Below are 25,075 nucleotides of genomic sequence, written 5' to 3' on the forward strand. Positions count from 1 at the left end.
CTCTTTTCTCCCCTCACATTTCCCATTTTTTCCCCTCACATTTCCCATCCTTTTCCCCCTCACATTTCCCATTCTTTCCCCCTCACATTTCCCATCCTTTTCTCCCCTCACATTTCCCATTCTTTTCCCCCCCTCAAATTTTCCATCCTTTTCTCTCCTCACATTTCCTGCTTTTTTCCCCCTCACATTTCCCACTCTTTTTCCCCCTCACATTTCCTCCTTTTTTCCCCCTCACATTTCCCACTCTTTTTCCCCCTCACATTTCCTCTTTTTTCCCCCTCACATTTCCTTCTCTTTTTTTCCCCCTCACATTCTCCCATTCTTTTCTCCCCTCACATTTCCCATTCTTTTCCCCCCTCACATTTCCCTCCCTTTTCTCCCCTCACATTTCCCATTTTTTCCCTCTCCCATTTCCAGCTCCTTTCCCCCCTCCCATTCCCCTTCCCTCCTCCCACTTCCCTCCCGCCATTTCCAGCAGGGAAATCTCCGTGCCTGAACTTTCCACGCGTTGGGAGCGTTCACCCAGGAGATGATCTCGGCTTCCCAACGTTCCGGGGGCTGGATGTCACCTTCTTCCATCGCATCACCTACAAAAACAGAGGTGACAACCGCGCTGGGGACGTGGTGGCACCCGCACCAAGAACGAGAACCAGGAGAGGAAGAAAATTCAGATTTATGTGCACACGGCGGGGTTTTTCCTCCTACATTTCTGCGTGAAGAGGAAGGTCATCAGGCAGGAGAGAATGTCCACCACCATGGTGATTCTGTTTTCAGGCCGGTACAACCTGAAGAACAGATATCCCAGCAGCTTCCCCAGGACCGGGATCTGGAGATGTCCCCTGGAGGAGCCGTCGTCCTCATCTTCATCGCTCTAGGCGGCGCGGGAGGAAGAGGAGAAGGGTTGAGGTGAAGGATGGAGGAGCTTTGGGAATGGTGATGGGCTGGATGGAGGGTGGCTTTACCTGCTCGCTGGTAAATTTGGCCAGAAGATGGCACAGCCCACGAATCCTGCCCACGACCCTCTCCTGTGTGGGCAGGAAGTCGGAGAGCAGGTAGGGCAGGAGAGACTGGGAGGAGAAAAGGTGCAGGTGAGACCCAGAATCAGCAGCAGCGTCATGGAGGCTTCTCCAGAGGTGCCTCCAGGCTTGGCCCTCAGGCAAAGCCCGCGGGGAGCGTCCTCCTCGAGCAGGAGGAAGAGAAGAACGGACACGACGCCCAGGCTCCTTTCCCTCGGTTTGAGGAACAACTGGAGGTGTTCCTCAGCTCGCGAGGTGTGAGGAGCATCTGGAGGTGTTCCTCAGATCACAAGGTGGGAGGAACATCTGGAGATGTTCCTCAGCTCACAGGGTGTGAGGAACATCTAGAGATGTTCCTCAGCTCGCAAGGCGGGAGGAACACCTGGAGATGTTCCTCAGCTCGCAAGGCGGGAGGAACACCTGGAGGTGTTCCTCAGCTCGCAAGGCAGGAAGAACATCTGGAGATGTTCCTCAGCTCGCAAGGCGGGAGGAACACCTGGAGGTGTTCCTCAGCTCGCAAGGCGGGAGGAACACCTGGAGGTGTTCCTCAGCTCGCGAGATGTGAGGAGCATCTGGAGATATTTCTCAGCTTACAAGGTAACACCTGGAGATGTTCCTCAGCTCACAAGGCGGGAGGAACCTGGATATGTTCCTCAGCTCACAGGGTATGAGGAACATCTGAAGGTGTTCCTCAGCTCGCGAGGTGTGAGGAGCATCTGGAGATGTTCCTCAGCTCACAAGGTGTGAGGAACACCCGGAGATGTTCCTCAGCTCACAGGGTGTGAGGAACATCTAGAGATGTTCCTCAGCTCGCAAGGCAGGAAGAACATCTGGAGATGTTCCTCAGCTCACAGGGTGTGAGGAACATCTAGAGATGTTCCTCAGCTCACAAGGTGTGAGGAGCATCTGGAGATGTTCCTCAGCTCACAAGGTGTGAGGAACACCCGGAGATGTTCCTCAGCTCACAAGGTAACACCTGGAGTTGTTCTTGAGCTCACAAGGTGTGAGGAACCTGGAGATGTTCCTCAGCTCACAGGGTATGAGGAACATCTGGAGATGTTCCTCAGCTCACAAGGTAACACCTGGAGGTGTTCCTGAGCTCACACGGTGTGAGGAACACCCGGAGATGTTCCTCAGCTCACAAGGTGTGAGGAACACCTGGAGATCTTCCTCATCTCCCAAGGCATCAGGAACACCTGGAGATCTTCCTCATCTCCCAAGGCATCAGGAACACCTGGAGATGTTCCTCATCTCCCAAGGTGTGAGGAACACCCGGAGATGTTCCTCATCTTGCAGGTCTGAGGAACCTGGAGCTGTTCCTTCCACCTCACGCACACACCTCAAACATGTTGTTCAGCATCTCGCCGATCTTGGGGGCAGGAGTGCTGAGCAGCATCACCTCCAGCATGGTGTCCATGGAGCGCAGCGCCTGCAAGGAGGACACAGAGCGGTGGCCGTGGTCCTGCTGTCCCGGGATTTCGGATTTTTGGGATGCCCAAAACCACCAAATTTTGGATTTTTGGGGTGCCCAAAACCACCTGGATTTTCGATTTTTGGAGTGGGTAAAACCACCTGGATTTTGGATTTTTGGGATGCCCAAAACCACCTGAATTTTTGATTTTTTGGGTTGCCCAAAACCACCTGGATTTTGGATTTAACCACCTGGATTTTGGATTTTTGGGGTGCCCAAAACCACCTGGATTTTGGATTTTTGGAGTGGGTAAAACCACCTGGATTTTTGATTTTTGGGGTTGACCAAAACCACCTGGATTTTGGATTTTTGGAGTGGGTAAAACCACCTAGATTTTGGATTTTTGGGGTGCCCAAAACCACCTGGATTTTCGATTTTTTGCGTTGCCCAAAACCACCTGGATTTTTGATTTTTGGGGTGCCCAAAACCACCTGGATTTTGGATTTTTTGGGTTGACCAAAACCACCTGAATTTTGGATTTTTGGGATGCCCAAAACCACCTGGATTTTCGATTTTTTGCGTTGCCCAAAACCACCTGGATTTTTGATTTTTGGGGTGCCCAAAACCACCTGGATTTTGGATTTTTCTACCTGAATTTTGGATTTTTGGGGTGCCCAGGAGCATCTCAGAGGGTTTGGAGGCTCCTCCAGCCCTTACCTGAGTGCAGAGCGCCACTTCCATGCGTGACATTTCCCGGAGCGGGCGGAGGTGAAAGACGCTGTTGAAGCAAAGTTTTAAAACTTTTTTGGTCTCCAGCACGATCCCGATGGTGCTGCCAAGAGAGAGAGAGACTCAGTAGACAGAAAAAAGCTTTAAAATCGTGGGGATTTAGGGTTAAAAATAAAAAAATTAATTAAATTAAAACTAAACTTATTGGGCCCTGGAAAAATAAACACCCGTAGCACATGGAGAAATTGTAGTTGCTAGAAGTGCAGCTGTTTGTGATAAATTATGTAATTGTTAGATGTGATTATTGTTTAGTTACTAAATATAATTGCTGTTTAATCATAATAATAATATTATAATTATTTATAATTATATATGATATATATAATTATTATACTTAGATTATATATATTATATTATTATACTATTATATTATATATTATAATATATAATATATAATATATAATATATAATATATAATATATAATATATAATATATAATATATAATATATAATATAATATATTATATTGTATATTGTATATTGCAACAATATATTATATATATTATTATTATTATACATATATATATATATATACTTATATATATTATAATACTATAATTACTTATATTACTTATAAGAATAATAATGAGAAACTGGTCAGGGGCCTAAGAAAGATCATGAGAAACTCATGACGATGTACACAATAAAACAGTATAAGTTTAATAATTAATATGTAAATTATATAAGGATAGAATATAAAATATAGGTAATAGGCATTGGGGAAAAACTACAAATGTTTAGCATGTAATATGCCATATAAAAGATAGAAAAGCATCATTTAATATAGGCAATAGGAATTGGGGAAAAATATAAACATTTAACATGTAATGTATCATATAAAAGATAGAAAAGCATAATTTAATATAGGTAATAGGAATTGGGGAAAAACTATAAATATTTAACATGTAATGTACCATATAAAAGATGGGAAAGTGAGAGGAAAAAAATGGTTGGAAATTTGAGGGGAAAAGGGAGGAAAATGTGAGGGAAAAAATGAGAAATAAAAGGGGGAAAATGGTGGGAAAAGTGAGAGGACAAAACGGCAGGAAAATGTGAGGTAAAAGATTGGAAATATGAGGAGGAAAGGGTGGGAAAAGTGAGAGGGAAAAATAGTGGGAAATTTGAGAGGAAAATGGAGGAAAATGTGAGGTAAAAAATGGGAAATATAAGGGGGAAAAGGGTGGGAAAAGTGAGAGGAAAAAATGGCAGGAAAATGTGAGGTAAAAGATTGGAAATATTAGAGGGAAATGGTGGGAAAAGTGAGAGGGAAAAATGATGGGAAATTTGAGAGGAAAATGGAGGAAAATGTGAGGTAAAAAATGGGAAATATAAGGGGGAAAAGGGTGGGAAAAGTGAGAGGAAAAAATGGCAGGAAAATGTGAGGTAAAAGATTGGAAATATTAGAGGGAAATGGTGGGAAAAGTGAGAGGGAAAAATAGTGGGAAATTTGAGAGGAAAATGAAGGAAAATGTGGTAAAAAATGGGAAATATAAGGGGGGAAATGGTGGGAAAGTGAGAAGGAAAAATGGTGGGAAATTTGAGGGGAAAAGGGAGGAAAATGTGAGGTAAAAAATTGGAAATATGAGGGGGGAAATGGTGGAAAAAGTGAGAGGGAAAAATGGCAGGAAAATGTGAGGTAAAAGACTGGAAATATTAGAGGGAAATGGTGGGAAAAGTGAGAGAGAAAAATGGTGGGAAATTTGAGGGCAAAAGGGAGGAAAATATGAGGTAAAAAATGAGAAATATTAGGGGAAAATAGTGGGAAAAGTGAGGGGGAAAAAATGGCAGGAAACTTGAGAAAAGAGTGAGTGAGAAATGTGAGGGGGGGGAATTGGTGAGAAATGTGAGGAGAAAAGGGTGGGAAATGTGATGGGAGAAGTGCGTGAAACACGAGGGGGAAAATGCAGAAAATTTGAGATAACTCGCAGTAAACTGCCCTGAGACCGAACAAGAAGAGGCTGAGGAGGATTTTTTTGGAAGCACGGCTTGGAGGAGAGACTTTTCCAGCACACGGAGCCCCAGAACCGGGCTGCAGGCGAGGATGGAGCCTGTGGGTCGGTACCTGAGCTCGGCGAAAGCCAGCATGGCGAGGCGCTGCACGCGGTCGTTGATCTCGTACTTGGGCTCCAAATCCAGCAGCAGCTGCGGAAAGCACAGCTGGGTTGGAACCCGGCACGGCCACCACAACTTTCTCCCAATCACACTTTTATCCCCTCACGTTTTGGATCATTTTCCCCCCTCACATTTCCCTGCCTTTTCTCCCCTCACATTTCTCACCATTTCCTCCCTCACCTTTCTTTCCCTTTTATCTCCTTACATTTCTCACCATTTTCCTCCTCACCTTTATTTCCCTTTTCTCCCCTCACGTTTCTCACCATTTTCCCCCCTCACCTTTCTTTCCATTTTCTCCCCTCACACTTCTCACCATTTTCCCCCCACATTTCCCTCCCTTTTCCCCCTCACCATTTCCCTCCTTTTCTCCACTCACATTTCTCACCATTTCCCCCTCACATTTCCCTCCTTTTCTCCCCTCACCTTTCTTTCCATTTTCTCCCCTCACATTTCTCACCATTTTCCCCCCACATTTCCCTCCCTTTCTCCACTCACATTTCCCTCCTTTTCTCCCCTCACCTTTATTTCCCTTTTCTCCCCTCACATTTCTCACCATTTTCCCCCCTCACATTTCCCTCCTTTTCTCCCCTCATCTTTCTTTCCATTTTCTCCCCTCACACTTCTCACCATTTTCCCCCCACATTTCCCTCCCTTTTCCCCCTCACCATTTCCCTCCTTTTCTCCCCTCACATTTCTCACCATTTCCCCCTCACATTTCCCTCCTTTTCTCCCCTCATATTTTGGACCATTTCCCCCCTCACCTTTCTTTCCCTTTTCTACCCCTCACATTTTTCACCCTTTTCTCCCCTCACATTTCTCACAATTTCCCCTTTCTTGCTCCCCACCCTTTTCTCCCCTCACATTTCCCTCCCTTTTCTCCCCTCACACTTCTCACCATTTCCCCCCCCCTCACCTTTATTTCCCTTTTCTCCACTCACATTTCTCACTATTTTCCCCCCTCACATTTCCCTCCTTTTCTCCCCTCACATTTCTCACCATTTTCTCCCCTCACATTTCTCACCCTTTTCCCCCCTCACATTTCTCACAATTTCCCCTTTCTTGCTCCCCACCCTTTTCTCCCCTCACATTTCCCTCCCTTTTCTCCCCTCACACTTCTCACCATTTCCCCCCCCCCCACCTTTATTTCCCTTTTCTCCCCTCACGTTTCTCACCATTTCCCCCTCACATTTCCCTCCTTTTCACCCCTCACCTTTCTTTCCATTTTCTCCCCTCACACTTCTCACCATTTTCCCCCTCACATTTCCCTCCTTTTCTCCCCTCACACTTCTCACCATTTCCCCCCCCACCTTTATTTCCCTTTTCTCCCCTCACATTTCTCACCATTTTCCCCCCTCACATTTCCCTCCTTTTCTCCCCCCACCTTTATTTCCCTTTTCTCCCCTCACATTTCTCACCATTTTCCCCCCTCACCTTTATTTCCCTTTTCTCCCCTCACATTTCTCACCATTTTCCCCCCTCATCTTTCTTTCCATTTTCTCCCCTCACACTTCTCACCATTTTCCCCCCACATTTCCCTCCCTTTTCCCCCTCACCATTTCCCTCCTTTTCTCCCCTCACATTTCTCACCATTTTCCCCCTCACATTTCCCTCCTTTTCTCCCCTCACATTTCTCACCATTTCCCCCACACCTTTCCCTCCTTTTCCCCCTCACACTTCTCACCATTTTCCCCCCTCACATTTCCCTCCTTTTCTCCCCCCACATTTCTCACCATTCCTCCCCAGAACTCCCTCCATCCCTGTCAGGATTCCTTGGTTCTTTTTCCCCTTTTTTCCGTGCGTTTCCCCCTCACCTGCACCGTCTCCACCAGCTTGAGCCTGTCGAAGAAATCCCTCAGCTCCTCGGAGAAGTCGCGGAGTTTGGAGTCCCGGCACAGGGTGCAGATGCTGTGGAGAAATTCCAATTTCTGCTCCTTCTCCTGGAACTGGGGGGGACAGCGAGAGCAGCGTGAGGCCGTGGCGTCGAGACAGGGAAAATTTAACCAGGTAAAAATTTAACAGTGAAAATTTAACAGGGTAAAAATTTAACAGAGTGAAAATTTAACCAGGTGAAAATTTAACAGAGCAAAAATGTAACAGAGTGAAAATTTAACAAGGTAAAAATTTAACAGTGAAAATTTAACAGAGCAAAAATGTAACAGAGTGAAAATTTAACAAGGTAAAAATTTAACAGTGAAAATTTAACAGAGCAAAAATGTAACAGAGTGAAAATTTAACAAGGTAAAAATTTAACAGAGTGAAAATTTAACAGTGAAAATTTCACATGGCAAAAATGTAACAGGGTGAAAATTTAACAAGGTGGAAATTTAAGGGTGAAAATTTCACAGGGTGAAAATTTCACATGGCAAAAATGTAACAGAATGAAAATTTAACAAGGTAAAAATTTAACAGGGTAAAAATTTAACAGAGTGAAAATTTAACAGGGTAAAAATTTAACAGTGAAAATTTAACCGGGTGAAAATTTCACATGGCAAAAATGTAACAGTAAAAATTTAACAAGGTAAAAATTTAACAGTGAAAATTTAACCGGGTGAAAATTTCACATGGCAAAAATGTAACAGAGTGAAAATTTAACAGTGAAAATTTAACAGGGTGAAAATTCAACAGAGTGAAAATTTAACAGGGTAAAAATTTAACAAGGTATAAATTTAACAGTGAAAATTTAACAGGGTAAAAATTTAACAGTGAAAATTTAACAGGGTGAAAATTTCACATGGCAAAAATGTAACAGTAAAAATTTAATAAGGTGAAAATTTAACAGAGTGAAAATTTAACAGGGTAAATATTTAACAGGGTGAAAATTTAATACAGTGAAAATTTAACAGGATGAAAATTTAACAGGGCAAAAATTTAACAAGGTAAAAATTAAACAGAGTGAAAATTTAACAGAGGAAAAATTTAACAGAGTGAAAATTTAACAGAGTGAAAATCTAACATGGCAAAAATGTAACAGAGTGAAAATTTAACAAGGTAAAAATTTAACAGTGAAAATTTAACAGAGCAAAAATGTAACAGAGTGAAAATTTAACAAGGTAAAAATTTAACAGTGAAAATTTAACAGAGCAAAAATGTAACAGAGTGAAAATTTAACAAGGTAAAAATTTAACAAGGTAAAAATTTAACAGTGAAAATTTAACAGAGTGAAAATTTAACAGGGTGAAAATTTCACATGGCAAAAATGTAACAGTAAAAATTTAACAAGGTAAAAATTTAACAGTGAAAATTTAACAGAGTGAAAATTTAACAGGGTAAATATTTAACAGAGTGAAAATTTAACACAGTGAAAATTTAACAGGATGAAAATTTAACAGGGCAAAAATTTAACAGAGTGAAAATTTAACAGGGTAAATATTTAACAGAGTGAAAATTTAACAGGGCAAAAAATTAACAGAGGAAAAATCTAACAGAGTGAAAATTTAACATGGCAAATATTTAACAGGGTAAAAATTTAACAGAGTGGAAATTTAACAGGGTAAAAATTTAATAGAGCAAAAATTTAACAGAGTGAAAATTTGACACAGTAAAAATTTAACAGGGTAAAAATTTAACAGAATGAAAATTTAACAGAGTAAAAATATAACAGGGTGAAAATTTAACAGGGCAAAAATTTAACAAGGTAAAAATTTAACAGAGTTAAAATTAAACAGAGGAAAAATTTAACAGGGTAGAAATTTAACAGTGAAAATTTAAAAGAGTGAAAATTTAAAGGTAAAAGTTTAACAAAGTAAAAATTTAACAGAGTGAAACTTAACAGAGTAAAAATTTAACAGTAAAAATTTAACAGAACAAGAATTTAACAGAGTAAAAATTTAACAGAGTAAAAATCCATTTTGATTTAGGTAAAATATGCCACTTTAATCTCTAAATCTGCTGTTTATTCTGGTAACTGCAGCCTTAGCTAACGAGAAAAAAATGCAAATTTCCACGCTAAAAAATAAGAGATAAGAAAGACTCCTCGGGCCTTAAAACAGAGTGACCCAGGAGTTCTTTCTGTGTTTTCTGAAAATAATGAGAAATCAGCAGAATGAATATGTATGAATTTAGGGTGAAATTTTATGCATATGGAAATTAGTAGGTATATAATATATATTGCGTTACTATGTATATGTGTATATATATTAAAAAAAACGATACTATATATATATATATATATATAAAAAACTGTATATATATATAAAATACGCTATATATATGTAAAAAGTACTATATATATAATACTATATATATTTAAAATAATGTATATATGTAAAATAATATATATGTAAAATACCATATATATGTAAAATACCATATATATGTAAAATACTATATATATAAAATACTATATATATACATAAAATACTAGATATACATGTAAAATACTATATATATAAAAATATTATATATAAAAAAATACTATATATACGTGTAAAATACTATATATATATTTATAAAATACTACATATGTATAAAATACTATATATATAAGATACTATATATATCTAAAATACTATATATATATAAAATACATGTAAAATACTCTATATAAAAAATACTATATATATATGTAAAATACTATATATATATGTAAAATACTATATATATATATATAAAAATATATATAAATATATAAATATAAATATATATATATAAATTAAAGGAATATAATAAAAAAGGATGGGGAGTTCTCAGAGCAGGTCCATTATAGGGCAATGAGCCCTGAGCACTGTGAATAAAACCACCCATTCCCTAAAAATTTTATTTTCTGTGAATAAACACACCCATTCCCTAAAAATCTTCATTGGCTGTGAATAAACACACCCATTCCCTAAAAATATTTATTTTTCTTTATTAAAAAAAAATATGGATATTGATCTAGCACCGATATCCAACGGTGAGGGACAAAAATTCTCTAAAAGTTTTAAGTTAAAAAGTGTGTGTTTAGCCACAGCCAATTGTGAATAAATTGTTTTTGGACAATTGGACAATGGACAATTGGACTACAATTGTCTGATGTTCCTAAAAGCTATTTGTCAGTTTATATTCTTCATTATAAATGCAAATAAATAAACACCGTGCTGACAAGGAATCAATTATTAGTTAAAAAACTCCTAATTTCATCAAGGTCTGCTCATTTATTGATATTATTTTAATTAACTCTAGTAAGGATTATTGATTTTTTTCATCCTATTATTATTTTAATTTACTCTAGTAAGGTTAATTTCTAACTCAAATCTCTAAATTCCTCAAAATTTACGTTTCAATTGTAATTGTGGGTTTGATTTTTCATTGCATTATTATTTTACTTAACTCTACTAAAGATAATTGATTATTTCATCCTATTATTATTTTAATTTACTCTAGTAAGGTTAAATTCCAACTCAAATCTCTAAATTCCTCAAAATTTAATTTCAATTGGCATTGCGAGATTTGATTTTTCATCCTATTATCATTTTAATTTAGTAAGGATTATTGATTTTTTCATCCTATTATTATTTTAATTACCTCTAGTACTGCTTATCTCCATCCTATTATTATTTTAATTTACTGTAGTAAGGTTAAATTCTAACTCAAATCTCTAAATTCCTCAAAATTTAATTTCAATTTGCATGGCAAGATTTATTTTTCATCCTATTATCATTTCAATTTAGTAAGGATGATTGATTTTTTTATCCTATTATTATTTTAATTTAATCTAGTAAGGTTAAATTCCAACTCAAATCTCTAAATTCCTCAAAATTTAATTTCAATTGGCATTGCGAGATTTGATTTTTCATCCTATTATTATTTCAATTAAGTCTAGTACGGATTATTGATTTTTTCATCCTATTATTATTTTAATTACCTCTAGTACTGCTTATCTCCATCCTATTATTATTTTAATTTACTGTAGTAAGGTTAAACTCTAACTCAAATCCCCAAATTCCTCAAAATTTACATTTCAATTTGCATTGCGAGATTTGATTTTTCATCCTATTATCATTTCAATTTAGTAAGGATTATTGATTTTTTCATCCTATTATTATTTTAATTTACTCTAGTAAGGTTAAATTCTAACTCAAATCTCTAAATTCCTCAAAATTTAATTTCAATTGGCATTGCGAGATTTGATTTTTCATCCTATTATCATTTCAATTTAGTAAGGATTATTGATTATTTCATCCTATTATTATTTTAATTTACTTTAGTAAGGTTAAATTCTAACTAAAATCCCCAAATTCCTCAAAATTTAATTTCAATTGGCATTGCGAAATTTGCTTTTTCATCCTATTATCATTTCAATTTAGTAAGGATTATTGATTTTTTCATCTTATTATTATTTTAATTACCTCTAGTACTGCTTATCTCCATCCTATTATTATTTTAATTTACTCTAGTAAGGTTAAATTCTAACTCAAATCTCTAAATTCCTCAAAATTTAATTTCAATTGGCATTGCGAGATTGGATTTTTCATCCTATTATCATTTCAATTTAGTAAGGATTATTGATTTTTTCATCCTATTATTATTTTAATTTACTCTAGTAAGGTTAAATTCCAACTCAAATCTCTAAATTCCTCAAAATTTCATTTCAATTTGCATTTAGAGATTTGATTTTTCATCCTATTATTATTTCAATTTAGTAAGGATTATTGATTTTTTTCATCCTATTTTTATTTTAATTTACTCTAGTAAGGTTAAATTCTAACTCAAATCTCTAAATTCCTCAAAATTTAATTTCAATTGGCATTGCGAGATTTGATTTTTCATCCTATTATTATTTCAATTAAGTCTAGTACGGATTATTGATTTTTTCATCCTATTATTATTTTAATTACCTCTAGTATTGCTTATCTCCATCCTATTATTATTTTAATTTACTCTAGTAAGGTTAAATTCTAACTAAAATCCCCAAATTCCTCAAAATTTCATTTCAATTTGCATTTAGAGATTTGATTTTTCATCCTATTATCATTTCAATTTAGTAAGGATTATTGATTTTTTCATCCTATTATTATTTTAATTTACTGTAGTAAGGTTAAACTCTAACTAAAATCCCCAAATTTCTCAAAATTTACATTTCAACTGGCATTGCGAGATTTGATTTTTCATCCTATTATCATTTCAATTTAGTAAGGATTATTGATTTTTTTATCCTATTATTATTTTAATTTACTCTAGTAAGGTTAAATTCTAACTCAAATCTCCAAATTCTCAAAATTTAATTTCAATTGGCATTGCGAGATTTGATTTTTCATCCTATTATCATTTCAATTAAGTAAGGATTATTGATTTTTTCATCCTATTATTATTTTAATTACCTCTAGTACTGCTTATCTCCATCCTATTATTATTTTAATTTACTCTAGTAAGGTTAAATTCTAACTAAAATCCCCGAATTCTCAAAATTTAATTTCAATTGGCATTGCGAGATTTGATTTGTCATCCTATTATTATTTCAATTTAGTAAGGATTATTGATTTTTTCATCCTATTATTATTTTAATTTACTGTACTAAGGTTAAATTCCAACTCAAATCCCCAAATTCCTCAAAATTTACATTTCAATTGACATTGGGAGATTTGATTTTTCATCCTATTATTATTTCAATTTACTAAGGATTATTGATTATTTCATCCTATTATTATTTTAATTACCTCTAGTACTGCTTATCTCCATCCTATTATTATTTTAATTTACTCTAGTAAGGTTAAATTCCAACTCAAATATCTAAATTCCTCAAAATTTCATTTCAATTTGCATTTAGAGATTTGCTTTTTCATCCTATTATCATTTCAATTTAGTAAGGATTATTGATTTTTTTCATCCTATTATTATTTTAATTTACTCTAGTAAGGTTAAATTCTAACTAAAATCCCCAAATTCTCAAAATTTACATTTCAATTTGCATTGCGAGATTTGATTTTTCATCCTATTATCATTTCAATTTAGTAAGGATTATTGATTTTTTCATCCTATTATTATTTTAATTTACTCTAGTAAGGTTAAATTCTAACTAAAATCCCCAAATTCCTCAAAATTTCATTTCAATTTGCATTTAGAGATTTGATTTTTCATCCTATTATCATTTCAATTTATTAAGGATTATTGATTTTTTCATCCTATTATTATTTTAATTTACTCTAGTAAGGTTAAATTCTAACTAAAATCCCCAAATTCCTCAAAATTTAATTTCAATTGGCATTGCGAGATTTGATTTTTCATCCTATTATCATTTCAATTTAGTAAGGATTATTGATTTTTTCATCTTATTATTATTTTAATTACCTCTAGTACTGCTTATCTCCATCCTATTTTTATTTTAATTTACTCTAGTAAGGTTAAATTCTAACTCAAATCTCTAAATTCCTCAAAATTTAATTTCAATTGGCATTGCGAGATTTGATTTTTCATCCTATTATTATTTCAATTAAAACTAGTACGGATTATTGATTTTTCATCCTATTATTATTTTAATTACCTCTAGTACTGCTTATCTCCATCCTATTATTATTTTAATTTACTGTAGTAAGGTTAAATTCCAACTCAAATCTCTAAATTCCTCAAAATTTAATTTCAATTGGCATTGGGAGATTTGATTTTTCATCCTATTATTATTTCAATTTAGTAAGGATTATTGATTTTTTTATCCTATTATTATTTTAATTTACTCTAGTAAGGTTAAACTCTAACTAAAATCCCCAAATTCCTCAAAATTTAATTTCAATTGGCATTGCGAGATTTGATTTTTCATCCTATTATTATTTCAATTAAAACTAGTACGGATTATTGATTTTTCATCCTATTATTATTTTAATTACCTCTAGTACTGCTTATCTCCATCCTATTATTATTTTAATTTACTGTAGTAAGGTTAAATTCTAACTCAAATCTCTAAATTCCTCAAAATTTACATTTCAATTTGCATTTAGAGATTTGATTTTTCATCCTATTATCATTTCAATTTAGTAAGGATTATTGATTTTTTCATCCTATTATTATTTTAATTTACTCTAGTAAGGTTAAACTCTAACTAAAATCCCCAAATTCCTCAAAATTTAATTTCAATTGGCATTGCGAGATTTGATTTTTCATCCTATTATTATTTCAATTTAGTAAGGATTATTGATTTTTTCATCCTATTATTATTTTAATTTACTCTAGTAAGCTTAAACTCTAACTCAAATCCCCAAATTCCTCAAAATTTACATTTCAATTTGCATTTAGAGATTTGATTTTTCATCCTATTATCATTTCAATTTAGTAAGGATTATTGATTTTTTCATCCTATTATTATTTTAATTTACTGTAGTAAGGTTAAATTCCAACTCAAATCTCTAAATTCCTCAAAATTTAATTTCAATTGGCATTGCGAGATTTGATTTTTCATCCTATTACCATTTCAATTTAGTAAGGATTATTGATTTTTTCATCTTATTATTATTTTAATTACCTCTAGTACTGCTTATCTCCATCCTATTATTATTTTAATTTACTCTAGTAAGGTTAAATTCTAACTCAAATCTCTAAATTCCTCAAAATTTAATTTCAATTTGCATGGCAAGATTTATTTTTCATCCTATTATTATTTCAATTTAGTAAGGATTATTGATTTTTTCATCCTATTATTATTTTAATTTACTCTAGTACTGCTTATCTCCATCCTATTATTATTTTAATTTACTCTAGTAAGGTTAAATTCTAACTAAAATCTCTAAATTCCTCAAAATTTAATTTCAATTGGCATTGCGAGATTTGATTTTTCATCCTATTATCATTTCAATTTAGTAAGGATTATTGATTTTTTCATCCTATTATTATTTTAATTACCTCTAGTACTGCTTATCTCCATCCTATTATTATTTTAATTTACTCTAGTAAGGTTAAACTCTAAGTCAAATCTCTAAATTCCTCAAAATTTAATTTCAATTTGCATTGCGAGATTGGATTTTTCATCCTATTATTATTTCAATTAAGTCTAGTACGGATTATTGATTTTTCATCCTATTATTATTTTAATTTACTTTAGTAAGGTTAAACTCTAACTAAAATCCCCAAATTCTCAAAATTTACATTTCAATTCGCCCCCGCAGATCCTCCGCCCGCCCCGAACCCCCTCGGGTACCTTCGCCGGGCTCCGAGCAAAAGCTTCGACGAAATCCACCGTGTGCTTTGCATGAAGCGGCACCCATCCGGGATCTGAAAAAGAGGGAAAAAATCCAAATTATCGCCGCCGAGGACGGATGCGGAGCTGGGATTCCTTCCCCGCCGCGACGCTCACTGAGGTGCAGCTCCTCCACCGCGGTCACCGAGGTGGGTTCCTCAGAGTCCTTCTCTCCGATAACCTCCACCACCTCCCGAAAAGCCACTTTGGGTCGTTTTGGGGGTTTTTTCTCCATTTCGGATGAGACAAGAATGCAATTTGGAATGTTTTAGGTCAGACGCGAGCCAGCACCGTGCTCACCCGTCGCTGTCCTGGCGGACAGTGCGGGGCTCGGGTGGGTTCCGTGGTCGCCAGGGGTGCCGCGGGTGACAAATCCTTTGTGACATCGCCGCGGTTTTTATCCTCCCGCCGGGACGTTCCGCGACGAAAAACCCGCTGTGGAAACGCAGAATTTTTCAAATCAAACGCAGCAAAGCGATAGAGCAGAGCGGGCGCGACTTAAGGGGGAAAAAACCCAAATTTAATAAAGCTACTCCTGGTGTTTTACTATAAAAAATAAAGCGGAAAAAACCTGCAAAATTCAAATTAAAAGATTAAAAAATGTTCCTTTTCTTACCACTCACCTCGCAACAAGCTGGACTTCGATCAGGTTCACACACTCCTGATAATCAATATTCAGTTTATTGAGGGATGCCCTCCAGATTATCAATATTTAATTTATTGAGGGATTCCCTCCAGATAATCAATATTTAATTTATTGAGAGAGGCACTCCACATAATCAATATTTAATTTATTGAGAGAAAGAGGCACTCCAGATAATCAATATTCAGTTTATTGAGGGAGACAGGCCCTGCAGATAATCAATATTTAATTTATTGAGGGAGAGAGGCACTTCAGATAATCAATATTCAGTTTATTGAGGGATGCCCTCCAGATAATCAATATTTAATTTATTGAGGGATTCCCTCCAGATAATCAATATTTAATTTATTGAGGGAGAGAGGCACTTCAGATAATCAATATTCAATTTATTGAGAGAGGCACTTCAGATAATCGATATTCAGTTTATTGAGGGAGACAGGCCCTGCAGATAATCAATATTTAATTTATTGAGGGAGAGAGGCACTTCAGATAATCAATATTCAGTTTATTGAGGGAGGCACTCCAGATAATCAATATTTAATTTATTGAGGGAGAGAGGCCCTCCAGATAATCAATATTCAGTTTATTGAGGGAGGCACTCCAGATAATCAATATTCAATTTATTGAGGGAGAGACACTCCAGATAATCAATATTCAGTTTATTGAGGGATGCCCTCCAGATTATCAATATTTAATTTATTTAGAGAGAGAGGCCCTCCAGATAATCAATATTTAATTTATTGAGGGCTTCCCTCCAGATTATCAATATTTAATTTATTGAGAGAGGCACTCCACATAATCAATATTCAGTTTATTGAGAGAGGCGCTACAGATAATCAATATTTAATTTATTGAGGGAGAGAGGCACTCCAGATAATCAATATTCAGTTTATTGAGGGATTCCCTCCAGATAATCAATATTTAATTTATTGAGAGAGGCACTCCACATAATCAATATTCGGTTTATTGAGAGAGGCACTCAAGATAATCAATATTCAGTTTATTGAGGGAGAGACACTCCAGATAATCAATATTTGATTTATTGAGGGAGGCACTCCAGATAATCAATATTCAGTTTATTGAGGAAGAGAGGTGCTCCAGATAATCAATATTTAATTTATTGAGAGGCATTCCAGATAATCAATATTCAGTTTATTGAGAGAGGCGCTCCAGATAATTAATATTCAATTTATTGAGGGAGAGAGACCCTCCAGATAATCAATATTTAATTTATTGAGGGAGAGAGACCCTCCAGATAATCAATATTCAGTTTATTGAGGGATGCCCTCCAGATAATCAATATTTAATTTGAGAGAGGCCCTCCAGATAATCAATATTCAGTTTATTGAGGAAGAGAGGTGCTCCAGATAATCAATATTTAATTTATTGAGAGGCATTCCAGATAATCAATATTCAGTTTATTGAGAAATTCCCTCCCGATAATCAATATTTAATTTATTGAGGGGTCTGTGACCCCCAAAACCACAACAGCCACCCGAGGAGGGATGGAGGAGAGCAGCCAAAAAATATTAAAAAAATAAAAATAAAAGATTAAAAATTTAAAAATATATAAAAAATTAAAAAGAAAACACATTTTTAAAATAATATAAAAATATTTTAAAATTTAAAAAAATTTCAAAAGATAAAAATATTTAAAATAGAAACGATGTAAAAATATATAACATATATGGAGGAGAGCAGCCAAAAAATATTAAAAAAATAAAAATAAAAGATTAAAAATTTAAAAATATATAAAAAATTAAAAAGAAAACAAATTTTTAAAATAATAAAAAAATATTTTAAAATTTAAAAAAATTTTCAAAATATAAAAATATTTAAAATGGAAACGATGTAAAAATATATAACATATATGGAGGAGAGCAGCTAAAAAATATTAAAAAATATAAAAATCAAAGATTAAAAATTTAAAAATATATAAAAAATTAAAAAGAAAACAAATTTTTAAAATAATAAAAAAATATTTTAAAATTTAAAAAAAAATTCAAAATATAAAAATATTTAAAATAGAAACTATATAAAAATATATAACATATATATAAATATTAAAATTATTAAAAATATAAAATTAATATTAAAAATATTAAAAATTTAAAAATAAAAATATATAAAGATATGAAAAATATAAGAATATTAAAAATAACATATAAAAATATATTAAAATCTGAAAAACATAAAAAATATAAGATAAAAAATGAAAATATAAAAAATAAAATATAAAAATATATTATAAATATGAAAAATATAAAATATATAAAATATATAAAAATATAAAAATATTTAAAGATATTAAAAATATTAAAAATTTAAAAATAAAAATATATAAATCAAAATATAAGAATATAAATATATAAAAAATATGAAAAATATAAAAATATTTTAAAAGTTAAGAACATAAAAATATGAAAAAAAATATAAAATAAATTAGAAATAAAAATAAAATATAAAAAATATAAAAAATATAAAATACATTAAAAATACAAAATATATAAAATTTATATAAATATATAAAATATATAAAATATATATAAAATATAAAAAATATTAAAAAACATTACAAATATAAAAAGTAAAAAATGCTAAAAAATATAAAGAATATAAAAATATATAAAAATATTAAAATATGAAAAATATGGAAAATCTAAAAATATTAAAAATATCATAAATATTAAAAATATAAAAATATAAAATATATAAAAATATAAAAATAAAATAAATAATACAATATAAAAAATTGGAGGAAATGTGAGGGAAAAAATGAGAAATGTGAGGAAGAAATGGTGGGAAAAAGAAAGGGGAAAAGGAAGGAAATGTGAGGGGAAAATGGGAAATATGAGGGGGAAAAGGGCGGGAAACGTGAGGGGAAAAGGAGGAAAATGTGAGGGAAAAAATGAGAAATATGAGGGGAAAATGGGAAAAGTGAGAGGGAAAAAATGGTGGGAAATTTGAGGGGGAAAATGGTGGAAAATGTGAGGGGGAAAATGGGAAAAGTGAGAGGAAAAAATGGTGGGAAATTTGAGGGGAAAAGGGAGGAAAATGTGAGGGAAAAAATGGGAAAAGTGAGAGGGGAAAATGGTGGGAAAAGTGAGAGGGGAAAAGGGAGGAAATGTGAGGGGAAAAAAAAAGAAATATGAGGGGAAAAAAGGGCGGGAAAAGTGAGAGGGGAAAATGGTGGGAAACTTGAAGGGGAAAAGGGAGGAAAATGTGAGGTAAAAAATGAGAAATATGAAGGAAAAAAGGGCGGAAAAAGTGAGGAAAAAATGTCGAGAAAAGGGGAGGGGAGAGAAAAGGGAGGGAAATTTGAGGGGAAAAAGGTGGAAAATGAGAGGGGGAAAAGGCAGAAAAGTGAGGTAATAAAAGAGAAATATTAGGGGGAAAATGGTGGGAAAAATGAGAGGAAAATATGGGGGGAAATTTGAGGGGAAAAGGGAGGAAAATGTGAGGGAAAAAATGGGAAATATGAGGGGAAAATGGTGGGAAAAAAAGGGGAAAAGGGAGGAAATGTGAGGTAAAAATGGGAAATATGAGGGGAAAATGGTGCGAAAAAGAGAGGGGAAAAGGGAGGAAATGTGAGGGGAAAATGGGAAAAGTGAGAGGAAAAAATGGCAGGAAATGTGAGAAAAGAGTGGGAAATGTGAGGGGAAAAAGGCAGAAAATGTGAGGTAAAAAATGAGAAATACGAGGAAAAAAATGGTGGGAAAAGTGAGAGGGAAAAATGGTGGGAAACGTGATTGGAAAAAGGTGGAAAATATGAGGGGGAAAAGGCAGAAAACTGAGGTAAAAAAAGAGAAATATTAGTGGGAAAATGGTGGGGAAAATGAGAGTAAAAATGGCGGAAAATTCGAAAGGGAAAAAGGCGGAAAATGTGAGGTAAAAATGGGAAAAATTAGGGAAAAAGGGGTAGGAAAAGTGAGGGGGGAAATGGTGGGAAATTTGAGGGGAAAAGGAAGGAAAATGTGAGGGAAAAAATGAGAAATATGAGGGGAAAAAGGGCGGGAAAAATGAGAGGAAAAAATGTCAAGAAAAGGGGATGGGGGAGAAAAGAGTGAGAAATCTGAGGGAAAAAAGCAGAAAACTGAGGTAAAAAATGTGAAATTTAAGGGGAAAATGGTGGGAAAAGTGAGAGGAAAAAAATGGTGGGAAATTTGAGGGGAAAAAAGCCAGGAAATGTGAAGGAAAAGGGAAAATTTAAAGAGAAATGACATGAGCCGAGGATTTCCTGGTCAGGGTCAAATTCTGAATATTTTGGGTGTTTTTGCACCTTGAAGAAATTTTGGTTTCGGTGGAACAAAATGTTTGAGAATCTGAAGCTGAAAAATAGATGGAAAATTGTAAATTTTATTTTGTAAAGGGATTTCAGGGCAAGAAAGGAGAAATTTTATATTGAGCGGGAAAAGAGGAGGAATGGGGCAAAAAAGAGAATTTTGGGGATTTTCAGTGGGTATTGGGAGGGATTTTTGGTGTCAGAAAGGGAAATTTGGGGTGCAGGGAGGGAATTTGGGGGTTTGGGAGCAGGATTTGGGGTTCAAAAAGGGGTGAAAAAATGCAAAAAAGGGAAAATTTGGATTGAGGAGGAAAAAGAGAAGGAATGGGGCAAAAAAGAGAATTTTGGGGATCTGGGGATTTGGGAATTGGGAGGGATTTGAGGGATTTTTGGTGTCAGAAAGGGAAAATTTGGGGTGCAGGGATTTGTGGATTTGGGGTTCAAAAAGGGGCAAAAAAGGAGAAAATTTGGATTTAGGGGAAAAGAGGAGGAATGGGGCAAAAAAGAGAATTTTGGGGATTTTCAGTGGGTATTGGGAGGGATTTTTGGTGTCAGAAAGGGAAAATTTGGGGTGCAGGGATTTGTGGATTTGGGGTTCAAAAAGGGGCAAAAAAGGGGAAATTTTGGGTTGAGGGGGAAAAAGAGGAGGAATGGGGCAGAAAGGAGAAATTTGGGGATTTTCAGTGGGTGTTGCGAGGGATTTTTGGGGTCAGAAAGGGAAATTTGGGGTGCAGGAACGGAATTTGGGGGAATTGGGGGGCTCAGAGCTCCTGGGGGGGGTTCAGGGTGAGAATTGGGGGGTCCCCCCCTTTTTTTTACTGTGAAATTTTGGGGTGTTAAAAGAGATTTTTTTAATTTTCCCAAAATTTGGGGAAATTTTGAGAAAATTGGGGGAATTTGGGGGGGTCCGGGCGGGGATTTTGGGGGGAAAATGAGGGCAGGAATGGGGGGGGGTCCATAAGATTTGGGGGAGGGGGCAGCGAAGACCCCCAAAACAACACCCAGGACCCCCCAAAATCCCCTTGAGACCCCCAAACCCCCTCGGGACCCCCCAAAATCCCCCCGGAACCCCCAAAATCCCCTCGAGACCCCCAAAAATCCCCCCAGGACCCCCAAAATCCCCTCGAGACCCCCAAAATCCCCCCAGGACCCCCCAAATCCCCTCCCTAAAACCCTAAAATCCCCTCGGGACCCCCAAATCCCCTCCCTAAAACCCTAAAATCCCCTCGAAACCCCCAAAATCCCCTAGGGACCCCCAAAATCCCCCCAGGACCCCCCAAAATCCCCTCGAGACCCCCAAATCTCCTCCCCAAAACCCCCAAATCCCCATGGGACCCCCAAAATCCCCTCCCCAAACCCCAAAATCCCCTCAGGACCCCCCAAAATCCCCTCGGGATCCCCAAACACACCAAGGACCCCCAAAATCCCCTCGGAACCCCCAAAATCCCCTCGGGACTCCCAAAATCCTCTCGGGATCCCCCAAAATTCCCTCGGGACCCCCCAAACACACCAAGGACCTCCCAAAATCCCCCCAGGACGCCCCAAATCCCCCAGGACCCCCGAAATCCCCTCGAGACCCCCCAAAATCCCCGCAGGACCCCCAAATTCTCTCGAGACCCCCCCAAATCCCCCCAGGACTCCCAAAATCCTCTCGAGACTCCCCAAAATCCCCTCGGGACCCCCAAATTCTCCTCGGGACCCCCAAAATCCCCCCAGGACCCCCAAAATCCTCTCGAGACCCCCCAAAATCCCCCCATGATGCCCAAAATCCTCTCGAGACCCCCCAAAATCCCCCCAGGACCCCCAAAATCTTTTCGAGACCCCCCAAAATCCTCTCGAGACCCCCCAAATTCTCCTCGGGACCCCCAAAATCCCCCCAGGACCCCCCCAAATCCCCTCGAGACCCCCCAAAATCCCCTCGGGACCCCCCAAATTCTCCTCGGGACCCCCAAACCCCCTCCCCAACCCCCCAAATCCCCCCCCCGCTTCCGGGCGCGGGAAAGGGGGGCGTGGCCTCCCGTTAATTTATTCAAACCCCGCCCCTTTCACGCGCCCCCTCCCATATAAGGCAATAAAGGCGGGGGCAGTGGGCGTGGCCTGGGGCGGCAAGGCCGGCTGTGATTGGTCCTGGGCGGGGGGGGGAGGGAGGGGCGTGGCCTCGGCGGCGGCGTCGCCCGGCAACGGCGCGCGCGCGCGCGCTGGGCGCGGGTCCTCCCCCCCGGTAGGCGGCGCTACCCGGCGTGCCCCGCGCGCGGGCAGCGGAGCGGCCGCGGTAAAATGGCGGCGGGGCCCGGCCCCGGGCGGGGGGGGGGGCGAGGGAGGGGATCGGGAGGGGATTTTGGGGGGTCCTGAGGGGGTTTTGGGGGGCGGGAGGGGGTGGGGAGGGGGGGGTGGGGTGGGGAGAGGGGTTTGGGGGGGGTTTGGGGGGTCTGGGGGGCGGGGGGAGGGTGGGGAGGGGGCGGGAGGGGAAGAGGGAGGGGAGGGGGCTGAGGGGGAGAAAAGGAAAATTTGGGGTGCAGGGAGGGGATTTGGGGGTTCTGGAAAGGATTTGGGGGGATAAAATAAAGGTTTGGGGTTCTGGAAAGGATTTGGGTGAAGAAAAGGAAAATTTGGGGTGCAGGGAGGGGATTTGGGGGAGATTTGAGGGGATTTGGGGTTCTGGAAAGAATTTGGGGGGAGAAAAGTAAAATTTGGGGTGCAGGGAGGGGATTTGGGGGAGATTTGAGGGGATTTGGGGTTCTGGAAAGGATTTGGGAGGAGAAAAGGAAAATTTGGGGTGCAGGGAGGGGATTTGTGGTTCTGGAAAGGATTTGGGGGAAGAAAAGGAAAATTTGGGTGCAGGGAGGGGATTTGGGGGAGATTTGAGGGGATTTGGGGTTCTGGAAAGGATTTGGGTGAAGAAAAGGAAAATTTGGGGTGCAGGGAGGGGATTTGGGGGGATTTGGGGGTTCTGGAAAGGATTTGGGGGGATAAAATAAAGGTTTGGGGTGGAAGTCAGGGATTTGGGGTTCTGGAAAGGATTTGGGTGAAGAAAAGGAAAATTTGGGGTGCAGGGAGGGGATTTGGGGGGATTTGGGGGTTCTGGAAAGGATTTGGGGGGATAAAATAAAGGTTTGGGGTGGAAGTCAGGGATTTGGGGGAGATTGGGGGGGTTTGGAGGAAGAAAATGAAAATTTGGGTTGCAGGGAGGGGATTTGGGGGAGATTTGAGGGGATTTGGGGTTCTCAAAAGGGATTTGGGGAGAGAAAACAAAAATTTGGGGTGCAGGGAGGGGATTTGGGGGAGATTTGAGGGGATTTGTGGTTCTGGAAAGAATTTGGGTGAAGAAAAGGAGGATTTGGGTTACAGGGAGGGGATTTGGGGGAGATTTGAGGGGATTTGGGGTTCTGGAAAGGATTTGGGGGAAGAAAAGGAAAATTTGGGGTGCAGGGAGGGGATTTGGGGGAGATTTGAGGGGATTTGGGGTTCTCGAAAGGATTTGGGGTGGAAGTCAGGGATTTGGGGGAGATTTAGGGGGTTTTGAGGAAGAAAAGGAGGATTTGGGTTACAGGGAGGGGATTTGGGGGGATTTGAGGGGATTTGGGGTTCTGGAAAGGATTTAGAGGAAGAAAAGGAAAATTTGGGGTGGAAATCAGGGATTTGGGGATATTTGAGGGGATTTGGGGTTCTGGAAAGAATTTGGGGGAAGAAAAGGAAAATTTGGGGTGCAGGGAGGGGATTTGGGGGAGATTTGAGGGGATTTGGGGTTCTGGAAAGGATTTAGGGGAAGAAAATGAAGATTTGGGGTTCTGGGAGGGGATTTGGGGGAAAAAAAGGAAAATTTGGTGTTCTGGAAAGGATTTCAGGGAAAAAAAGGAAGATTTGGGGTGGGATCAGCAAATTGGGATTCTGGGAAAGATTTGGGGCAAGGAAAGGAAAATTTGGGGTTAGAAATTGGTATTTTGGGTTCTGGAAAAGATTTGGGGAAAGAAAAGGAAAATTTGGGGTTGGAATTTGGGATTTTGGGGAAGAAAAGGAAAATTTGGGGTGGGATGGGGAATTTGGGGTTTCTGGAAAGAATTTGGGGGAAGAAAAAGAGGATTGAGGTTAGAATTTGGGATTTTGGGATTCTGGGAAAGATTTGGGGCAAGGAAAGGAAAATTTGGGGTTAGAATTTGGGATTTTGGGTTCTGGAAAGGATTTGGGGAAGAAAAGGAAAATTTGGGGTTAGAATTTGGGATTTTGGTGCTGGAAAGGATTTGGGGGAAGAAAAGGAAAATTTGGGGTGGGAATTGGAGTGAAAGGATAATTTCGGGGTGGGATTTTGAGGGAGAAGTGGAGGATTTGGGGCTAAAAAAGGAATTTTTGGGGGGAATAGAAGGGATTTGGGGGCGGGAATTGAGAATTTTGGGGAGAAAATTATAATTTTGGGGTGGAATTGAGAATTTTTGGGTGGGAATTGAGGATTTTGGGGTGGGAATTCAGGATTTTGAGGAAAAATAGAGAATTTTGGGGAAAATTTGAGATTTGGGGAAAAAAGAAGAGATTTTGGGGCAGGAATTGACAATTTTGAGGCAGAATTGAGAATTTTGGGGTGGGAATTCAGGATTTTGGGAAAAAATGAGAATTTTAGGGTAAAATTGAGGATTTTGTGGTGGGAATTGGGAATTTTGGGGGGGGAATTGAGAATTTTGGGGGCTGG

At 37.4% G+C, this 25,075-nt stretch overlaps 1 protein-coding gene across 1 annotated transcript in view; it reads right to left on the bottom strand.

Moving 5' to 3' along the window:
* The window catches only part of LOC110483345 (uncharacterized), a 29,678-nt gene extending 11,698 nt beyond the window's left edge, over positions 1 to 17,980 (bottom strand). The window contains exons 1-10 of the mRNA XM_077789860.1: positions 16,093 to 17,980; positions 15,770 to 15,904; positions 15,431 to 15,504; positions 7,140 to 7,271; positions 5,279 to 5,358; positions 3,145 to 3,259; positions 2,356 to 2,445; positions 963 to 1,067; positions 706 to 871; positions 493 to 587 (exon numbers count right to left, since the gene is read on the bottom strand). Coding sequence (XP_077645986.1) covers positions 493 to 587; positions 706 to 871; positions 963 to 1,067; positions 2,356 to 2,445; positions 3,145 to 3,259; positions 5,279 to 5,301 — 594 coding nt within the window. The 5' untranslated portion in view covers positions 5,302 to 5,358; positions 7,140 to 7,271; positions 15,431 to 15,504; positions 15,770 to 15,904; positions 16,093 to 17,980. The remainder of the gene's footprint in view (positions 1 to 492; positions 588 to 705; positions 872 to 962; positions 1,068 to 2,355; positions 2,446 to 3,144; positions 3,260 to 5,278; positions 5,359 to 7,139; positions 7,272 to 15,430; positions 15,505 to 15,769; positions 15,905 to 16,092) is intronic.
* Between the last annotated feature and the right edge of the window lie 7,095 nt (positions 17,981 to 25,075).

The sequence above is a fragment of the Lonchura striata genome, chromosome 38 (assembly GCF_046129695.1).
Source record: "Lonchura striata isolate bLonStr1 chromosome 38, bLonStr1.mat, whole genome shotgun sequence".
NCBI classification, from domain to species: domain Eukaryota; kingdom Metazoa; phylum Chordata; class Aves; order Passeriformes; family Estrildidae; genus Lonchura; species Lonchura striata.